Source organism: Bison bison, unplaced genomic scaffold (genome assembly GCF_000754665.1).
Source record: "Bison bison bison isolate TAMUID 2011002044 unplaced genomic scaffold, Bison_UMD1.0 scf7180017864035, whole genome shotgun sequence".
NCBI lineage: Eukaryota > Metazoa > Chordata > Mammalia > Artiodactyla > Bovidae > Bison > Bison bison.
Window position 1 is genome coordinate 4,649,757 of NW_011494607.1, and position 18,657 is coordinate 4,668,413.

The following is an 18,657-nucleotide window of genomic DNA, read 5'->3' on the forward strand; positions in this document are numbered from 1 at the left end:
GGGGTGGGGTGGGAAGGAGGTTCAAGACAGAGGGAATATACACATATACATATGAGTTATTCATATTGTTGTACAGCAGAAACTAATACAACATTGTAAAGCAATTACACTCCAATAAAAAAAATTAAAAATAAAAAAAAATAAAGTACAGGGGAAGAAGTTTAAAAAAAATATTTCTGAGCTATAAGTAAATGGAAAGACAAAGCAAAAAATAGTATTTTAAAAAAGAGTTTACAGCTATTACAAAGAATGCATTTGAATCAGTTCTAATGAGGTGGATGAAACTGGAGCCTATCATACAGAGTGAAGTAAGTCAGAAAGAAAAACACCAATACAGTATATTAACGCATATTATGGAATTTAGAAAGATGGTAACAATGACCCTATATGCAAGACAGCAAAAGAGACAGATGTAAAGAACAAACTTTTGGACTCTGTGGGAGAAGGCGAGGGTGGGATGATTTGAGAGAATAGCATTGAAACATGTATATTATCGTATGTTAAATAGATCGCCAGTCCAGGTTCGATGCATGAGACAGGGTGCTCAGGGCTGGTGCACTGGGATGACCCTGAGGGATGGGATGGGGAGGGAGGTGGGAGGGGGGTTCAGGATGGGGAACACATGTACACCCATGGCTGATTCAGGTATGGCAAAAACCACCACAATGTTGTAAAGTAATTAGCCTCCAATTAAAATAAATAAATAAATTTTTAAATAAAAAAAATAAAAAGGAGCTCAGATTTATATCATGGTGCTTGCTTAAATACATTGCAATCACCAGCATCATTACACTGACATCACACCTATTACGCGCATACCATGTATGCTGTAATACGAGTTTTGCACAAATTATTTCATTTAATTCTCATAGCAACTTAGATGTAGTTATTATCCCAATTTTATGTTTTCTTTTATACTGGCTTAAGTTTTTTATGATTATAAGGTTACTTGGCCATAGGACTGGACTGGAACCCCAAGTTTCAGAGCTTATGCTGGTAACCACCAGGCATGGAAGCCTATCAATTTCCCATAAGTTCTTCAAAACACAGTTGAGAAGTTAACCAAAAAAAAGAACAACTGCATTTTTCATGATCAATTTCCTTTCTTCCAACTTTTCCACCCTCTTAACTGATTTATCAGCATTTGTGAATTGGTGTGAGTCACCAATATGTATCAAAAACCCACTGTATCTTGTTTATTGTATAACAGAGGCTTGGAGAAAATACATGTTTAAAATAACATTTAATACACAGTTAATTGGATGCGTAATTCAGAGAGAGACAGACAGAGAAGAAAGATTAACAGGGTTGTTTAAAAGGTACCAAAGGTACAAAATGCCTCTTTTCTCCTTACACATTGTATTTTTCCTGAAAAAAAAAATCATTTTCTATGACTGATATATTTTAAGAATATATTCCTGGGACTTGCTGGTGGTCCAGTTGTTAATACTTTGCCTTCTAATGAGGGGGCTTCTGGTTCCATCCCTGGTTGAAGAGATAAGATCCCACATGCCTCACAGCCAAAAACACAAAACATAAAACAGAAGAAATATTGTAACAAAGCCAATAAAGACTAAAAGGGAGCGTGCATGTGTCACTTCAGTTGTGTCCGATTCTGTGTGACTATGAACTCTAGACTGCCATGGACTCCTTGTCTACAGGATTCTCCAGGCAAGAATACTGGAGTGGATTGCCATGCCCTCCTCCAGGTAATCTTCATGACCCAGGGATTGAACCCACATCTCTTACATTTCCTGTATTGGCAGGTGGGTTCTTTATCACTAGGGCCACCTGAGAAGCCCTAAGGGGCTATATCTTAAAAAAAACTTAATTATCTCCAGCCCTTTTAAAGGTTAATTTCATGTTCCTTCCTAAAAGCCTACATAAAAAGTGTGACAGTGTGAGTGTGAGAGGACAAGACAGCTTGGGTGGTGTCACCCATGGATGAGAGCAGAGGAGCTTCTCACCCTAAGGGAGAACTCATAGGGCAGGGTTCAAATCTCCTAAGAAGATTTAAAACAAAAGAAAACAAAACAGAGACCTTAAAGCCTTAGATTGTTGACTGAGATGTATATAAATGTCAAGAGAAGTGAAAATCTAAAATAATGCTGCTGACCTTTGAAAATTAAAAAAAAAAATCTACCACAGACCACATTGCTCCACTACATTGCTATTTCTTATGAAAACTGGCCAGAAAATTGCATGGGTCAAATAATTGCCTCCACTCAATTTTCCACCTGCTTGATACAGCCTTAAATAATGACATATATTAATGCTAACTTATAGAGAAAAGAAATATTTCACTTCTCAAATTATTTCTAATTTAATGGAAGGATTACTCCACAATTGCTCATCTCTCAGACAGTAAGGGTATGTATAACCCTCTATCACAATTGAAGAAATAGCACTTTTGTACATATAAGAAGGATAAATGATTCTGAAATACTTCCCCGAACACATGGATGGCAGCTTTAAAATAAAGTGAGCTGACAAATCTCATGTCCTGTGATACAACTCACTTTCATATTCTACGGGTGTATTTCCTAGTCAGTACACATGCTTTCTAATTTTAATTATAACATCAGGATTCAATGTCTCAAAATGGAAAGTAAACTTACACTGCCAGTCATGAGAGACATTCTGGTCTGAAGAAATCTTCACTTGTAAAGAGTAGCTTTACAAGGGCATCTTGGATAAATATTACTACATATGCATGCATGCTAAGTCACTTCAGTCATGTCTGACTCTTTGCAATCCTATGGACCGTAGCCCACCAGGCTTCTCTGTCCATGGGAGTCTCCAGGCAAGAATACTGGAGTGGGTTGCAATACCCTCCTCCAGGGGATTTTCCTGACCCAGCAATCAAACCCCTTTTGTTATGTCTCCTGTGTTGACAGGTGGCGGTATATGTGTATATATATACACACACACATTCTGGATGTCATACATGGCAAGCACTTTATGACCATTCTTAACTTTTAGATAGAGTGAAAAAGAGAGCTAGCTTTTAATCTGCACATGAAATTAAAAGTCTAGAAAGATTCCAATTCTGAAAACAATACCTGCTGGTTCTGATAGGCGGTGACAGTGGTGAAAACAGTTTCTGGAAAGGAAAATGCCTTCACTCCCTCTCCAGATGGAACAGGCTTGATAGGAGAAAGATCATCCCCACAGTCTTTACGGATGATGTGGACTCGCGGTTGGTATTTGTGCATAGAATGAAGTATAATCTATATCAAGGAAAGAGAAGACAAATTTGTCAGCAACTTCTACCCAACCTCAACCTCTGACTAAATACTGAATGTGTAAAACAAATCCCAGTTAGAAATAAAGATACCCAAGGCTGTGAAAGTCCCAATTTAATACAGTGTATGAAAACTGGAGTGAGACAATTAGGAAGCTGTTTGGAAAGTGTGCATACAAAAAGAAAAAAAGGCAAGTAATTATTTTGGTTGAAGCCCTGTGTGCAACCATATGAATGTAGCATCACATTTTCTGTTTCTGAAAACACAAGAATAAATTCATCAGCATTTTTATTTATAATGAACCTAATGGAACACAGAGTCCAAAACAATAAAACTAAAAATGAGACTGAAATGATTGTTTTAATTCCACCACACCCATCCCCTAAAAGTAAGTATTTGCACACCAAGATTTTCTTCAGAGAACATTTTTCCTCTGTTGGTAACTACAACATATCTACTCAAGGGCAAAGGGATTTTAAGGATACCCCAGGGTCTGCCTTATGTGTGGTTCACAAAGTCTCTGGTTTGCCTGGAAAGCCCAGCATTCGTGCTTCCATCACAACAAGGCTTCCAAAACCCAGATGTCCGGGGATGAAAAAGCTCTCAGACTCAGCTCGGGGAATCTGATGATATGGTTCAACTGCCTTCTGCCCAATGATTCCACTTCTGAGAATTTATCCTAAGGAAATATTCCAAATCCCAAAAAGTGTTTCATGTACAAAGATGTGCAATGCACGATTTACAACAGTGGAAAAACTATAAACCACATGAATAGATTGGTTAGGTAAATGAAAATCCACACAATGGTTACAACATTATTCAGCCATTACTAACGCTTTTAGAACATTTTTAACGACATAATGAAACACTTCTTTTTAAACCCTAAATTAGAATAAAGGATCCGAGTTGTTTTTAAACTTACCATAACTACATAAAAATAGACAGTAAAAGGACCCATACAAAGATATGAACAGTGGTCATCTCTAGATGATGGAATTGTGGATGAATGTTTTCTTCTTCATTTGTTTTACACTTTCAAGGTAGAGGAGGTAGGTAAAGAAATAGCTTCATCCAATGAGATTTTTTATGTACTGCTGGAAATCCAAATTCAGTTATTCACTAATGAGTTTAATTAACAAATCTATATCTTTCCTGAGCTATACAACTTGAATTCAAGCTTTGAAGTGTTAGAAGTTTGGAGAAATGCTTAAACAAAAGTCTGAGGGAAAAAAACACAACCACAGTGGTTGGTTTACCTGCCTCATGCTTTTCAGGATGTGCACAGTTTAATAAACCAAATTCAGAATCACTGGTCAACCTAAACATCTCTCTACTTATAGAGTGTGTTTGCTGCCCCAAAGGAATGTGTTTATCTTCCATTATTAACCAACAGTTGTGAGGTTTTTCTAACCTAAACTTTTCTATCAGTGGAGGAAATGCCTAGAGAGTAAATCTAATGATGATACTCACCACACATGCCTGATGGAGGGATAGCATGAGTCTGAATAAAGGACAAGAGGAGACAATAGCCCTCATTGTCATCTGGGGGGACACAACACAAATCAGCAACCTCGGGAAAAGTTTTTTTTCCAGATATATAAAAGGACAGAATTTCAACTTATTCATGACTCACAAAGTCAATTAAAGGGTTACAACTGGAAATCTTTAGATAAGTAAAATTAGCAAATAAAGTAAAAAAAATAAAACGTGCTGTATTTAGTAAGGATAAGTTCTGTTTTGCAAAACACTGCCTGTTGGGGTGTGTGTATATACACTAAGTTAAACATAAAATGTATGTCTGGCTGTAATCAGATTAAAAGTCTGAAAAAGCAAGATTTAATTCTAATGATTCATAAATTCCAGAGCTGGAGAAAAACTGGAAAAAGTCACTTTACATTAAACAAAAATAAAAGGCATGGTCAGTTTCAAAAGATGAGAGTTAACTGACTTGAAGTGAAGGAAATAAAAAGTCATTTAGGTTTCTGTTTACTAGTCAATGAAAAGTAAATTCTTGTTTTATGAAATCTTTTTTCTCTCAAGCAGATTTCTCCATACAGCTCTCTATATTTTAATAGTATTATTTGTTTAAGCTGCTGCTGCTACTACTAAGTTGCTTCAGTCGTGTCCAACTCTGTGCGACCCCAGAGACAGCAGCCCACCAGGCTCCCCCGTCCTTGGGATTCTCCAGGCAAGAACACTGGAGTGGGTTGCCATTTCCTTCTCCAATGCATGAAAGTGAAAAGCGAAAGGGAAGTCGCTCAGTCGTGTCTGACTCTTAGCGACCCCATGGACTACAGCCTACCAGGCTCCTCCATCCATGGGATTTTCCAGGCAAGAGTGCTGGAGTAGGGTGCCATTGCCTTCTCCGATTATTTGTTTATATCCTTATGCAATCTCCAAAATGATTTAAGGTGGGATATACTGGGAGTAGGGTACAGAAATAGCTGAGGCATGCCTATGTTTGTACATTAAAGGGTAACTGCCAACAGTAATCTGAATATTATTCAAAAAAATAATTTATTCTCAATATTACCTATAGGAATTTAGTATATCCCTACAAATTTTTAGGGAATGCTAAACAAGCCTTAGTTCCTATATATAAAATAGCATTATTTGTTTTTTAACGAACTATCAAAGTTATGATGACAAATGGTCATGAATAATTTGCTTTTTATTAGAACTAAAGTAGAACTAAGAGAACCACTGCCCTTATGAACAAAAAGACCACAATGATAATATCCATTACTGAAACTCAAATAATTATAATCTGATCTGCATGTTCTATATTCTCTGTTCTGTTTAGATGGAGGATATTTTTTCTTTTGGATGCTATCTATTAGCACAGATAGTAACATAAATCTCTGTCCATACAAACAGGGTGCTTTCCCATGTGTAGGTTAATACACATTTTCCCCATGTTAAAGACATTAGGTTTGACATTGGTGGGATAACTAATATTTTAAAATTTAGCCATTACTAGTCTTCCAATTTCCTTCTCGTATATTCTTCACAATTCTGACTCTCTTTCAATTTCTTTATTTCTTATGAAGCAGAATAAATTACTTTTTTAAAAAGACACTAGGTTTGAGTCAAAAGAAGCGTTATTACTTAGTTCTGATGCTGCCTATCATATAAGGGCAGAGGGATGAGAGTCCCTGTGAGGTCCCTGCATCAAGAAAGCGACTGAGTTAGTCCCCTCACAATAGTACTGTTGTCTTCTCAGACCCTGAATCACATCAACAGTAGAATATGACTTCCTAATCTCTAATCTAACCTTATTTAGGGTGATAAAACTGAGCAAAAAAAAACCCTAATAGACACCTTCTTTGCAGAGCCTTCCCAATCTCTCTTGGCTGGAACAAAATGGCTGCCGTACTGCGCTGCTCTGACAGCACCATAATCTGTGTGCTGCTGCTGCTGCTGCTGCTGCTAAATCGCTTTAGTTGTGTCCGACTCTGTGTGACCCCATAGAAGGCAGCCCACCAGGCTCCCCCATCCCTGGGATTCTCCAGGCAAGAACACTGCAGTGGGTTGCCATTTCCTTCTCCAATGCATGAAAGTGAAAAGTGAAAGCGAAGTCGCTCAGTTGTGTCCGACCCTCAGCGACCACATGGATTGCAGCCTAGCAGGCTCCTCTGTCCATGGGATTTTCCAGGCAAGAGTACTGGAGTGGGGTGCCATTGCCTTCTCCGAATCTGTGTGCTAGTCTTCTCTTTTGTCTAGGTTAGATCACTGAAGCCAGAGACTATGGCTTTTCATCTCTTACTACATTTTACAAAGTCTTCAAAACTTTTGTTTTTAAATAAATAACAGACAAGAGTACTCTCCCTCCTACCTTCTCCTCTAGTATCAAGCAATACGTGATTTCTACTAATAGCAAAGGCAATTTTCTTGCTCCCAAAATGTATAGGTACATATTTTTCTCTCTCCATTCCCCCTACACAATACTTTTTTTTTATTAAAGTATTACATCCTGCCACAACTTTAAAAGAAAAAATTTTTTTGGAAGATGACACACTTCTATAGATATTGCTTGTTTTCTGAGTTTTTATTTTTCTTAATAGTGAAATATTATAATTATTCAGGTATAAACAACTGGGGTTCAATTGGCAATCTATTATTTTGTGTTTTAAACAAATGCTGTGTGATTTAAATCAGTAGACATCTGAGCAAAGCATATTATCCTCTGTAATACAGGTGGGTCTCATCCAATTAGTTGAAAAACTTAAGAAAAAAAAATTGAGGTCCACTGAGGAAAAGGAAAGTCTGCTTCCAGACTGCCTCCAGACTCAAGTTGTAATATCAGGTCTTCCCTGGGTCTTTGCCAATCCACCCTGCAAATTTTGGACCTACCAGCCCTACATCTGTGTTAGTCAGTTCCCTAAAATAAATGTCTCTCTCTCGTGTGTATGTGTGTGTGTGTGTGTGTGTGTATAATATAATCTGTTGGTTCTGTTTTTCTAGAGAATGCTGTTTTAAATAGAATCTAGTGAAATTATGAAGATAAAATCATATAGATAGATAAATTACTACCTCTAATACTGTAGATATATTAGGTATAAAGCCAGTAATTTGATCAGAATTAGAATTATAAAATCACCATATTTATTTAAATTATTTAAAGTCGTTTGTATCTTATCTACGACAGTGTATAGTTTTTGGATCCATTATCTCTTCAAAAGATATGTACTCAAATATATATACACTCAAACTATAGAACTCCAAAAAATAGAGTATATTTAAGCTTTTGAAAATCATCAACATTTAGTGCCATTTATTTTTCAATTTTTTATTCTAAAAAAAAGTAAAGACTCTTCAATGGACACACTGGCAAAATTTCACACTTAGCTCCCTCATTGAGACAGAAGAAACTAATGTCCTTTCACTGAAGTCAAGTGAAAAAGAACTGTTACAACCTGACTATGTACATAAAGAAAAAAACAGAAAGTAATGTACTTTCAGGACATGAAGTTGTATCATTCAGAAGTGAAATGTACTAGGCTTCAAATTACAAAAAGCACTGGCAGTTTCAGAGAGATGAGTCTTACAAATCTAGATACTGCATCTGTACCACAATGAAATGTGTACTTGAATGTCTTCGTTAAGGTCAATTGCTTAAGATATTGTCTAGCAACTTACAAATCACATCCTGTCATCACTGTATTACCATCTTATGACAGTTTGCATTTTTTGTTTTAAAAGACTGGCCCGTAAATAAGCTATCTTCATGTCACCCCTTTGAGAAATGAATGAATTGGTATTCCTTTTATGTATGATACACTCTTCAAAAGGCACATCAATCCTGCTTCAGTCAAAACTCTCTCAAATAACAGAAATCTAACAGAAATGCTAGCACTGAGTGGAAATCAGCACATATTCAGTTTCTTATTTATTAAAACATCAATAATAAGGTAGATATCTCACCTACAAACAACACTGTGTGAAAATCATTAAAGTGTTAAAAATGACTATATTATTGAAACTACTGACTTTAGCATATATTTCATATTTCAGTTTTAAGATGAAAGGAATTATTATTACAACATATTTTGACACATTAGATGTCATTACAAAACAATTGGAAGCTTGCAGATGGAACACACAGATAACATAAGCCTGGGCCATTGTTGACAAGCGATGAACCTCAGCTGGGAAAAGAAGAGGCTATAGGCAGGACACCATAAATCATTATCACGGTTCACCCAACTTCTAGAATTCATATTCAAAGTGTAGTAATTATCACTTTATGAAATTTCAAACAAATGTGCTGGCTAAAATTATCTTCTGACACAAGTGCAGTATCCAGTTTTACCTATTAAAAGCTTCATAGAATACTCTGGCCACAGGCATAGCCTCTGATGAAAATGTAACCTTGATGTTGCACAGCTGTGCACACTCTAGTCAACCAGGAGAGGAATGTCACGATCTTAGAAAAGTTCATTTCCTTCAGGCAGACACAGTATAGATAATGGTCGTGCCATCCAACGGAGGCAAATTAGGGAGGCCCTCTACTCACGTGGCCTTGGTCATCCAGCTCGTTGTTGGTGAGCTTCAGCTTGTCGAAACTGATCACTTGTCTCATCCAAGTCTCCCCCGAGGCAGGTGAGTCTGGATGAATGTACACGCGGGGTGGCACAGGGGAGTCAGCATTGCCTGCCACCATCCATTTAGAGCTGTGATAAACATACCTAGAAGGCAAGGACAAGGCTCTGTTTGTGGATTGTTGCTTTCTTGGAATTTCCAACTCTGTAGCCTCAGACAAAACGGGCACCCTTTTAAGTCTAAAATTCAAGGATTTGCTCTTTAGATTCAATGTGTATAAAATAAGAATTCAAACACTTTTAAAAAACTCTCTGAAGCAGTGGTAGCCTGCTGACCACTCAAGGTGATATGTTAAGGATTTAGTGAAAAATATGCACATTATTTCCACCATAAATGCAAGAATTTCAATTTGGATAAATCACACTTATTCATGTTAGACATTCTGTCTGTATTCTGATGTTTTCCATTTTTCTTCTGGATATGCAATTGACATGAAGAAACTATTAAGTTGTCAAGGTCTGCTTTAAGGAAATCCCAAAAATACTTGAGAGTTATATCTTCAACGGTCTAACTTTCTTTATCACTCCCCATTTTAGGCTTATGTTCAAACTGATAAGAGACATGGTAGAAAGTCAAGGGGAAATTGTCAGAATGTACAGCAAATTTATTTTCATAGGGAAAAAAGTCCCATCTATTATTTAGAATTATTTTTTTCTAACTCCATTACACTAGAAACTGAAAATTCAGTTTAATTTTGTTAAAATTCAGTTTAATTTAAAAGTTTGTATAATCATAAAACATAGGCTTTTATCTCTTCTAATTCTCTTTTTTTACTATTGTCAGAAAATCTTTAAATTTTTATACCACGAATTAAAATATACATCAAACTTTTAAAATTACGATTTATCTAAATAATATTACTTTTCTAATTAAGAGGCAAAACATCCTATTCTACTTGTTTATGTCTGTCAACTACACGGACTCTATAAAAATAACACACTTATATAACAATGTTTCAAGTAGTATATAAGATAATAATGTTTAATCTTATATTCAGACTATCACTTATGGTTAGTTTAAAATAGACTAACTCAAAAACTAGAAACTAGTATATCAATGATTAATTTAAAAAAGGATAGAAAATGAAAATATATATTTGGATGCTTGTCTTCCTTTTGTTTTAAAATATGGCATACAATTTAAAGCAACAATTTATGAATAGTCTCAAAGAATTCTACGAGTATACTATGAAATTTTCTTCTTAAAATAGCATGAAGTATTTTCATAATATCCCTGATGAGGCCCACTGTTTCAACTATGTTCACACATTTCATTCTCTTTTGAATTCAATATGCCTTCTATTCTCTAATTCCTTTTCTTGGGAAAAAATACATTATCACAAAATTAAGAATAACAATAAAAACAATTTCCCTTAATTGATACAGTGTAATTTCAATAAATAAGCTCTGTGCATGGGCTTTTGTGAATATGAATTTTACATTCTAATAAGTCACAATCACTTTTCATTTGACCAAATACCATTCTTTGATAGCAGAGAAAGAGCCAAAATATTTATTTCTACTATTGCTGAAAAAGTTGGAAAATAAATCTTAGAAATGCAAGAAAAAGCAGCACAACGGATACAGAGCTATTGCCAAAATAAATAGAACAATATGCTCTGTCAAAATTTTGAAAAGTATGCATATTGAACAGTTCAAAAATCTATACCCACTAAGAGAATAAATGCTACATGTTACATATTTTTTGTGAAACATTCTAAATACAAATGCTCAAAACAAATTTTTCTTGAGAAGCAATTTAACTGAAAGCAAATTTATGTTTTAGAATTTGATCTTTTAAAATCTGGCATCTTAGTACTAATACTTGAAATTTTTCTTGTTTTATATGTGACGAATAAGCATCAATTAATAAAATAAGCCATCCAAAATATATGAGAGAGATTTGGAAGAAGAAATAGAAGACAAACTTAGAAGAGAAAGGAAAGATGTCTAAACTCACTAGAATTACACTGTTTTCCTCTGCACAAACCCAAATTAGAATATGGATTTTAAACCAAGTATACTTAAAGATAAACTTCAAGGCACTTCTAGCTTCTATTATGGAGTAGACAATTTTAACAAAACTCCCTAATGAATTATTTAATTAAAATAAATGATACAACTTATACACAAAATTCAAATCATAAAACTGTCCTTTTTACTACCCATATTTTTAGCATTCCATATGTGCCTCTACTAATTAAATCTGTATACTTTTGACACCATAAACCTGTTTCCAAAAAGTGACTCCCTAAATCTTAAAAAGTAATAAAAACCAAATCTGATTTCATTTAAAAACTTACTAAATGTTCTAGGTGTTTATTTAAAAGACAGAAACAAAAGAGACCAAAATTTAAAGCAGGGTCTTCCAACTTGCCACTCAGAATTTCCTTTTTTTAAATGTTAGCATTTTCAACTCCCCAGGAAAATAAAAATAATTGTCATTGAAGACTGTTGATTTGTTTACTCACAGAAGGAAAAGCAAAGTTTGGCTTGGTACTGAAGAAAGTATCTTTTCCAGCTTTACTGGAATCCAGCTTTACTTGATATCTAGATAAATATATTCTCTCAAAACCCAAATATTATAATAATTTTAAAAAATTCTCTGTTAACTACCAGCCACAAAAAACAATAAGATAACAAATTTATTACCAGCTTAAAGATGTCTTGATATCATAATGAATTATGATTTTGTTTTCCTAAATTATAAAAAATCTTCAATAATTTTCTCATATTAAAGAGAAAAAAGCCTGTAAACAGTTATGATTTTGTACATAACAAAATAAAGGGAATTTATTTAAAGGTCACAAAATAATCAGGAAGAAATTGAAACAGTTTAACTATTATGTACACGTACAAATTTTACTTCATATTTCCTCTCAAAATCCTAATCAAAATGTGATCAACATAAAAGACATACTTAGCTTACCAATGCTAAACTGGCCACTTATTAAAATTCCTCAACACTTAAAGACATTTCTGTATCTATTAAAAACAAAACAAAAAATAAATGTTCACATTTACTGCAAGAGAAGGCACCATCTAGACTACTGCAAGTGACTGGGGTTGGACTGTGGATCCAATCATTCTACAGGCTTCTGGAAACAAATATCATAGTCAGTACAGATGAAATCCACTTAGCCTGTGAAATCCTGGGGCTTTCTTATTCTCTGTACCCATCTGATCACTGTACCTGTATCTTTTGTTGTCCACTGGCACAATATCCATGGCAATATAATACTGCTGGTGAGGATCTAATCCTGAGATCTTCACTCTCATTGCTGGAAACATGCGCCTATGTATAAGAGAGGGGAGGAAAGATGGTTTGGGTTTTGTTTTGGGTTATGATTATGCTTGAAGAATGAATAAGCAAAGAAAGCTCTTGAATCTGTATTTTTCATGTGGACAAATTTATAGCATTCACTTTGGCAAATGTAATCCAAAGAATCTGAACACAGGATGTATAAAACTGAATCATTTAAATGTAATTTGTTATACCTGTATTTGCATTCTATGTTTACTGAAATGTCAGTATATCTAAAAGCCAAATACACACACACACACACACACACACACACACATATATTCTGAAGAAATAATGGTACAGAAAGCACTTTATTTTTTAAACAAAAATCAGTAAGCAGGCTGACTTTAACAAAACAAATAATAAATGGTTCCAAATAGTAGAAATAGAAAATCTGATTTTCTCAAAGTGATAAAATATACTATAATGTGAAATTTTAAAAGGGTTATAAAAAAGCACAAGGAGCCAATGTGCCATGCCATAACCAAACAATATGTTCTTTATTGAGACAGGACTTCCTGTCTGCCGCATGGTAAAGGTGAAGTGCAAAAGTTGCTCTAAATTTGAAAGGTATAGTAAAACTTCTTTATTGAAAGCAGAAACTAAACACAATGTATATTTACCAAATCATTCCTTCCCCCACCATGCCCTGAAAATACTTTAACCACACTTACTCACAACTTTGCTAATTAAAACAAATGAAACCCACATTTCTTTTAGCTTCCCAGAGATGCTTATCAAAGGAGATACTAAAGTAAATGCATCTATCTTTTTTAAAAGCACAGTAGCAAGGAATACAACAGCAAATTATTGTGTATATATGTATGTGTGTGTGTGTGTATATATATATATATGAGCAGTTCCCTCTTCAAGAAAAAAACAAAAAACTTTCATCTACTGATTTATGTCTAGGACCCTTCCAGGTAATCTAATTTTTGCTAATTTAACCTTATAACACAAATTTTAGTACTGTTATTTACCAAAAATGTTTTCATAACAATAATGCCATTAAAGACCACTTCCAGAGAAAAGAAAGTCCATTATTCCTAACTAGGCATGAGAACAGTTTAATACACTGGCTGTTTAAGTGTTTTTCTCAGTGCACCTGTAAGATAAAGAGTAAAGGTGTTTAACTACAACCTTTATAAGACAACTGTTGCTTTGTGTTGTTGAAGACTGAATTTGGATCATTAATAAAAGCTCTGTGAAAATGTAGAAGGTAGCATATGGATTCAATAAAATATGTTTTTGTAATTTCTAACTAGTTTGGATACTTTTATACTATCCAGGTTTTTGCCATGTGTACTCCCTGAAAGAGTTGTGTGTGTGTTAAAAGTTTCTTTTGAGGAAGATAGTAGTCGTAGATTTCACTGCACTAAATGAACTGAAAACTTAAAAACGGAAATATTGCTGTGTGCCTTCGAATTAACATGATCTGTGCAACAAATCCATTTATTTTACTAACTGATGGATGTGGAAATTTCACACTTTCAAAAAATAGATAAAACTTACAAATTTTGTTTTGGTATTCCTCAGCAAATTTAGGCTAATTTGTTGGATTTCACTAAGGGGAAAAAACTATAGTAACTGTGAATCTATAAAAAGAATGGTTTTTAAAAATCAGAGCAATTGTTTTTGCAGGGATTAAACATGGTTTACAGATGATTCTAGTAATTTTCATCCTAATCTAATATCAAGAGAGCATAACACAGCACATACTCATACTGCCAGCGAATCTGTGGATAAAGAAGCAATTGGAAGTTTCGAATCTATAAAAGCAAACGAGAGTTTGGCTAAAGAGTAAACTGCGTTTTTTAAAAAAGGGGTAGTGTGGTGGTGGATAATCTGTTCCACAGTTTCAGAAACATAACGAAAGTCTAACTAAATACATGAACAGATGCTAAGTCGGATCACGAATCTTTAACACCCCTGCCCACGGAATATCAGTAGTCACCGTCACCGCCTCGGCGGCCACAGTGATTTCTCCGCAGCATCCAACGAGAGGACTCCCCGCGCCGACTGCACTCCAGGTTAGGTAGGCAAAGTCGGTCTCAAAAGTGAACCACTACCGAGGGCCTAGTCTTATCTGTACAAACTGCTAACCAGAGACCCCATCGTGCTGCAGATCCTTTTCCCTCACCCACCAAGGCGTGGAGTGAGGCCAGGGCCCGGGCCGTTCGCGCCAGCTTGCCCTTTACCTGCCCGCCTTGGTGATGATCATCTCCGTGCCGATCTCGTGAAAGCGCTTCCAGAGCTCAGCTCCTTGCAGATCCACCCGCGGGGCCTGCGGCGAGGGCAGCGGGGTCCCGGGCCGGGCAAGGGTGGGCGCCGGGGACCCCTTCGGGGAGCCTCCTGGGGATGCCAGCGGGGAAGCGCCCTGCAGGAAGCCATCCTCACAGCCGCCTGGGCAGCAAAGGGTAGAGAGGGGTACCGGTGAGGGCTGGAGATGGGAAGCCTAGTGGAGAGATAAATCCCCCGCAGGCGGCTGGGGAGAGAAAAGGGCAGCGGGAGAAACGGAAGTTTTCCTGCCATCCGGCCCTTGTAACAGGCCCACGGGTGGGTAAATACCTGCTCCGCCCGCCGAAGGGACGGGCACTCGACGCTCAAGAAGGGCCCTCTTGGCCCCCAAGTCTCAAGTCCTGAAGAGGCGTGCGGCCCAAGTCCACCCCACCCTCTCTGCTTCCGCCCGGTCAAGGCCCCAAAATAAGTTTTGTGCCGCAGCCGGAGTCTGGGATCCGTGCCGGATACACCCGAGCCATGGAGAGCACAGAGCAAAAGCGCCTGGCGCTCGGGTTCCAGGTCTCCTATGCTTGGGCCTCGCTTCCCAATCGGCGTCCTTGCTTAGGGCCCGGCCGGAGGTATCCTCTAGAAATCTCTCCAGACACCGCTCTCGCCAAACTCCCCGGCCGTCCAGAGCGTCCTAGCAAAGCAGCACAGGGAATAGAAGAGCGCGAAAAACAAGCCCAAGATCGCCGTCGGCCTTGGTAGCGGGAACCAAGGGTTGGGGGGAGGCAAGGGAACCGCTCAGCTAGCCCTTGGGAAACCACGTTTGCAAATACACCGCCCTCTTCCTGGTTTGCCCAAATGGTTTAGGCATTTGTTTCGGTTTCGGGGGGGTACGCCGTCGCTCACCCTACTCTCTAGCTTTGAAAAGTTAGGAAATAAAAAGAGCACCCAGGGGCTAGAAGCCCAAGGGAGGCAGATGCGGAAAGCACAGATCTGCACCGCTGAGCGCCACAAATTGCAGCTGCTACGGGTGAGCTTCGCCTAGTGGGCGGCGGCCGCCTGAGAAGCCAGACTGGAAGCGGCATTTTAACCGTCTGGACGGTGACCCGAGTTGCGCGGAGGAGCGGCCAGGGCAGCGGGAGCTTTGAGCCCTGACACCCATCGCTAGTGCTCCTGTGGCTGAGTTGCCCTGGGTGCGTAGGGACACCGCGCGCTCGCACGCCCACAACTCGCATAAGTTCAGGTTCTCCGCGGCGGTACGGGCCCGCGGGACCGGGAGGGGACGTGCAGGGAAGAAGTTTAGGCGGGAGGGGCCGACTCACCCGCGGTTCCGCGGGAGCCGCAGCTCCGCTCCAGGTCTGCGCAACTCCGGGTGGGCCCGGAAGCCGCCCCAGCCGGCGGCTGGAGCGCAGAGCCTTCATCTCCCTCGGAGGAGCCCTTTTCGCCGGCGCCGCCGCCGCGGCTGCAGCCTCCGTCATCTAAGGCCCCGGCCGCCTCCTCCGCGCCCAGCTTTCGCCTCTTCTTCTGAAGCTGTTGCTGCTTCTCGGCGCCGATCAGTGCCTCCACCGAAAAGGCGTGCGCCTTAAGGCTTAGCATGCTGCACGGCGAGCCCCTCCGTTTCTCGGCCATCCCCGCCGCCCGGCGCCCTCCCCTCGCTCATATACACGCGCGCGGGCACACGCACACACTCGTTCTCCTTCCCCCACCAAAATCTGAACGACTCTCGGGGCCTCCCGCAGGCCCAGATCAGCTCCCTTCCCCGCTGCGGGCAAAGACAAATTTGGCGTTTCCTCTCTCGCGACTGTGTTGGGATCCGAGGAACCAGCGACGCGCCCGCCAAGTTTCCTTCCCTCGGTCTCTCGCGCGCGCTCCCTCACTGATGGACTCCTTCGCTCCCACCCCCTCCACCTCCTCCTGCTGCTCCAAGATCTGCCTCGACTGATGCGCCAGCGAGAACTAACATGGGTAAAAAACACTCTGCGGACACAAATTAGGGATTGTAATTGAAATTTGTTGCCTTGATCTGTCAGCACTTCCAGGCAGGAGAGCGGTGGGAAGAACTTGCTCATTAGTGTCAATAAAGGGGCGGGGGCGGAGTCCGGGGTCCTGTCAATCACTGAGACGTCCAGCCAATCAGAAGGCGCCGACTCCGCTCAGCCCGCGCCCACTTCCTTACAAGGTTGCAAAAAACCTAGAGTGGAAAGCGCCGCCATCTGGCTTGGAAGCGCCAACCCGGGCGCTGAACTGGGTCAGTCTCCTTGCCTCCCACAGCCCAGTCCAGCCCAGGAGTCTCCAGCTTTCCCCACCGGGACCTGGAAAGGCTGAGGTTCCTGGCTTTGAACCGAAGTGATCACCACATTAGAATACCAAGAATCTTTCAGTAAACCTAAAGTTCCAGGCCCTTTCCCGTATCGCTTAATATTGCCACAACTAAGAACATTTTGAATGGAGAGAATTCACAGCCGCCAGGCCCATCTTTTCTGCTCTACACATTCCTGCCTTTACTAACACCCATTCTGCACCGGGAGTGGCATAGACGTATTTATTTCTTTTACTCTGTGAATTTTTCTTGGGGAGGGCGGGAGAATTCAAGGTATGTTTAAATCCTTTATATTTAGGAAAGCAAAATTCTATCCTATTTTAGTTCAGTTCTTTCTATGAACTAGTCAGAAAAAGCACGCTCTTTCCGGAGCCTCCCATTTCTTTCATACCGTGATAGTTAATTTAAACCTAGGATTTTAATTTTTTAACGATAGGACGTAGCTTTAAGACGCCTAAACAGTTTGCAAAGTGAAATATGTTTTAAGATGCAATAAGATTTCCATTGCAGTTTTAAAAGTGTCTCTGTGACTTAACGTAGCTTCATATTTTCCCTGTTTTTTACAATTTGCTACTTCTTTTCTCAGGCTTTTATTAGAATCAACATGTTTCTTTAAAACAAATTTTAAAATGCTTTTTAATTGAATAACACTAAGCGTATCTGCACAGTTTGTTTTGTACTTTCTACTCGATTTTTGCCCTGGATTAACTGAACTGAACTGAACAAAAATAATGGAGGTGGTGTAAGTAGAGCGAGTCTCTTGTAGAATAAAATTCATGATGCATGTTACTCTTAAATTTTTGATGTAAAATACAGGACAAAGGGTTGTGTTGTTTTGTTTCTCTCTCTTTCTCTCGCACTGTTTAACCTCCACGCTATCCGCTGCCCCATTATCTCTTACTTCTCTCGTAGTTTCCAGTACAGCTATTCAAGCAGTAGCTTCTCAGTTTGTTTTTTTTTTTTTTTTATCCAGGGGGAACTCGCGGTTCCTCCAAGGCAACCAGGAGAGCAGAAAGCAGAGCAAGCTGTGTTCAGAGGCGTCCCGGCATTCGCTGCCCTCCGGCGGGCCCAGCAATCTCTGTGTCAAAAACGACTCCCTAGCAACCTGCGGAGGAGGCCTTTTTTAAAAGATTGAGAACCCTACTCAACCTGGCGGAGGTGTTTTGCATTTGCAAAAGAAGGCTGTGCGCACAGTGTGGAGCGGGTCGGTCTTCGGAGGACCTCCAAACGCCGCGGCGCCCTGGGCGGGTAGTATAACTTTAAAAGTAAGCGCAAATCCGGTTTCTGAAGCCTGCCCTAAGACGGGCGCGAGCCTGGGAGAGCGAGGAGGCCGCCCGGAGGGCTCGGGCAAGCGGTGGGGAGGGGGATGCGGTGGTGGGAGGGCCGCAGACGTGGCAGGAGGCTGCGCACCGAGCTCCGCTCGGCCGGGGCATCTGGAGCCAACATCCGCAGCCTGCGGGG

The 18,657-nt window shown here is 39.4% G+C and overlaps 1 protein-coding gene across 1 annotated transcript in view; it reads right to left on the reverse strand.

Annotated features, from left to right (window-relative positions):
• Positions 1–16,909, reverse strand: part of TBX18 (T-box 18) — a 29,954-nt gene extending 13,045 nt beyond the window's left edge. Inside the window, exons 1-5 of the mRNA XM_010834665.1 lie at positions 16,199–16,909; positions 14,849–15,053; positions 12,540–12,641; positions 9,262–9,433; positions 3,063–3,230 (exon numbers count right to left, since the gene is read on the reverse strand). Coding sequence (XP_010832967.1) covers positions 3,063–3,230; positions 9,262–9,433; positions 12,540–12,641; positions 14,849–15,053; positions 16,199–16,505 — 954 coding nt within the window. The 5' untranslated portion in view covers positions 16,506–16,909. The remainder of the gene's footprint in view (positions 1–3,062; positions 3,231–9,261; positions 9,434–12,539; positions 12,642–14,848; positions 15,054–16,198) is intronic.
• Between the last annotated feature and the right edge of the window lie 1,748 nt (positions 16,910–18,657).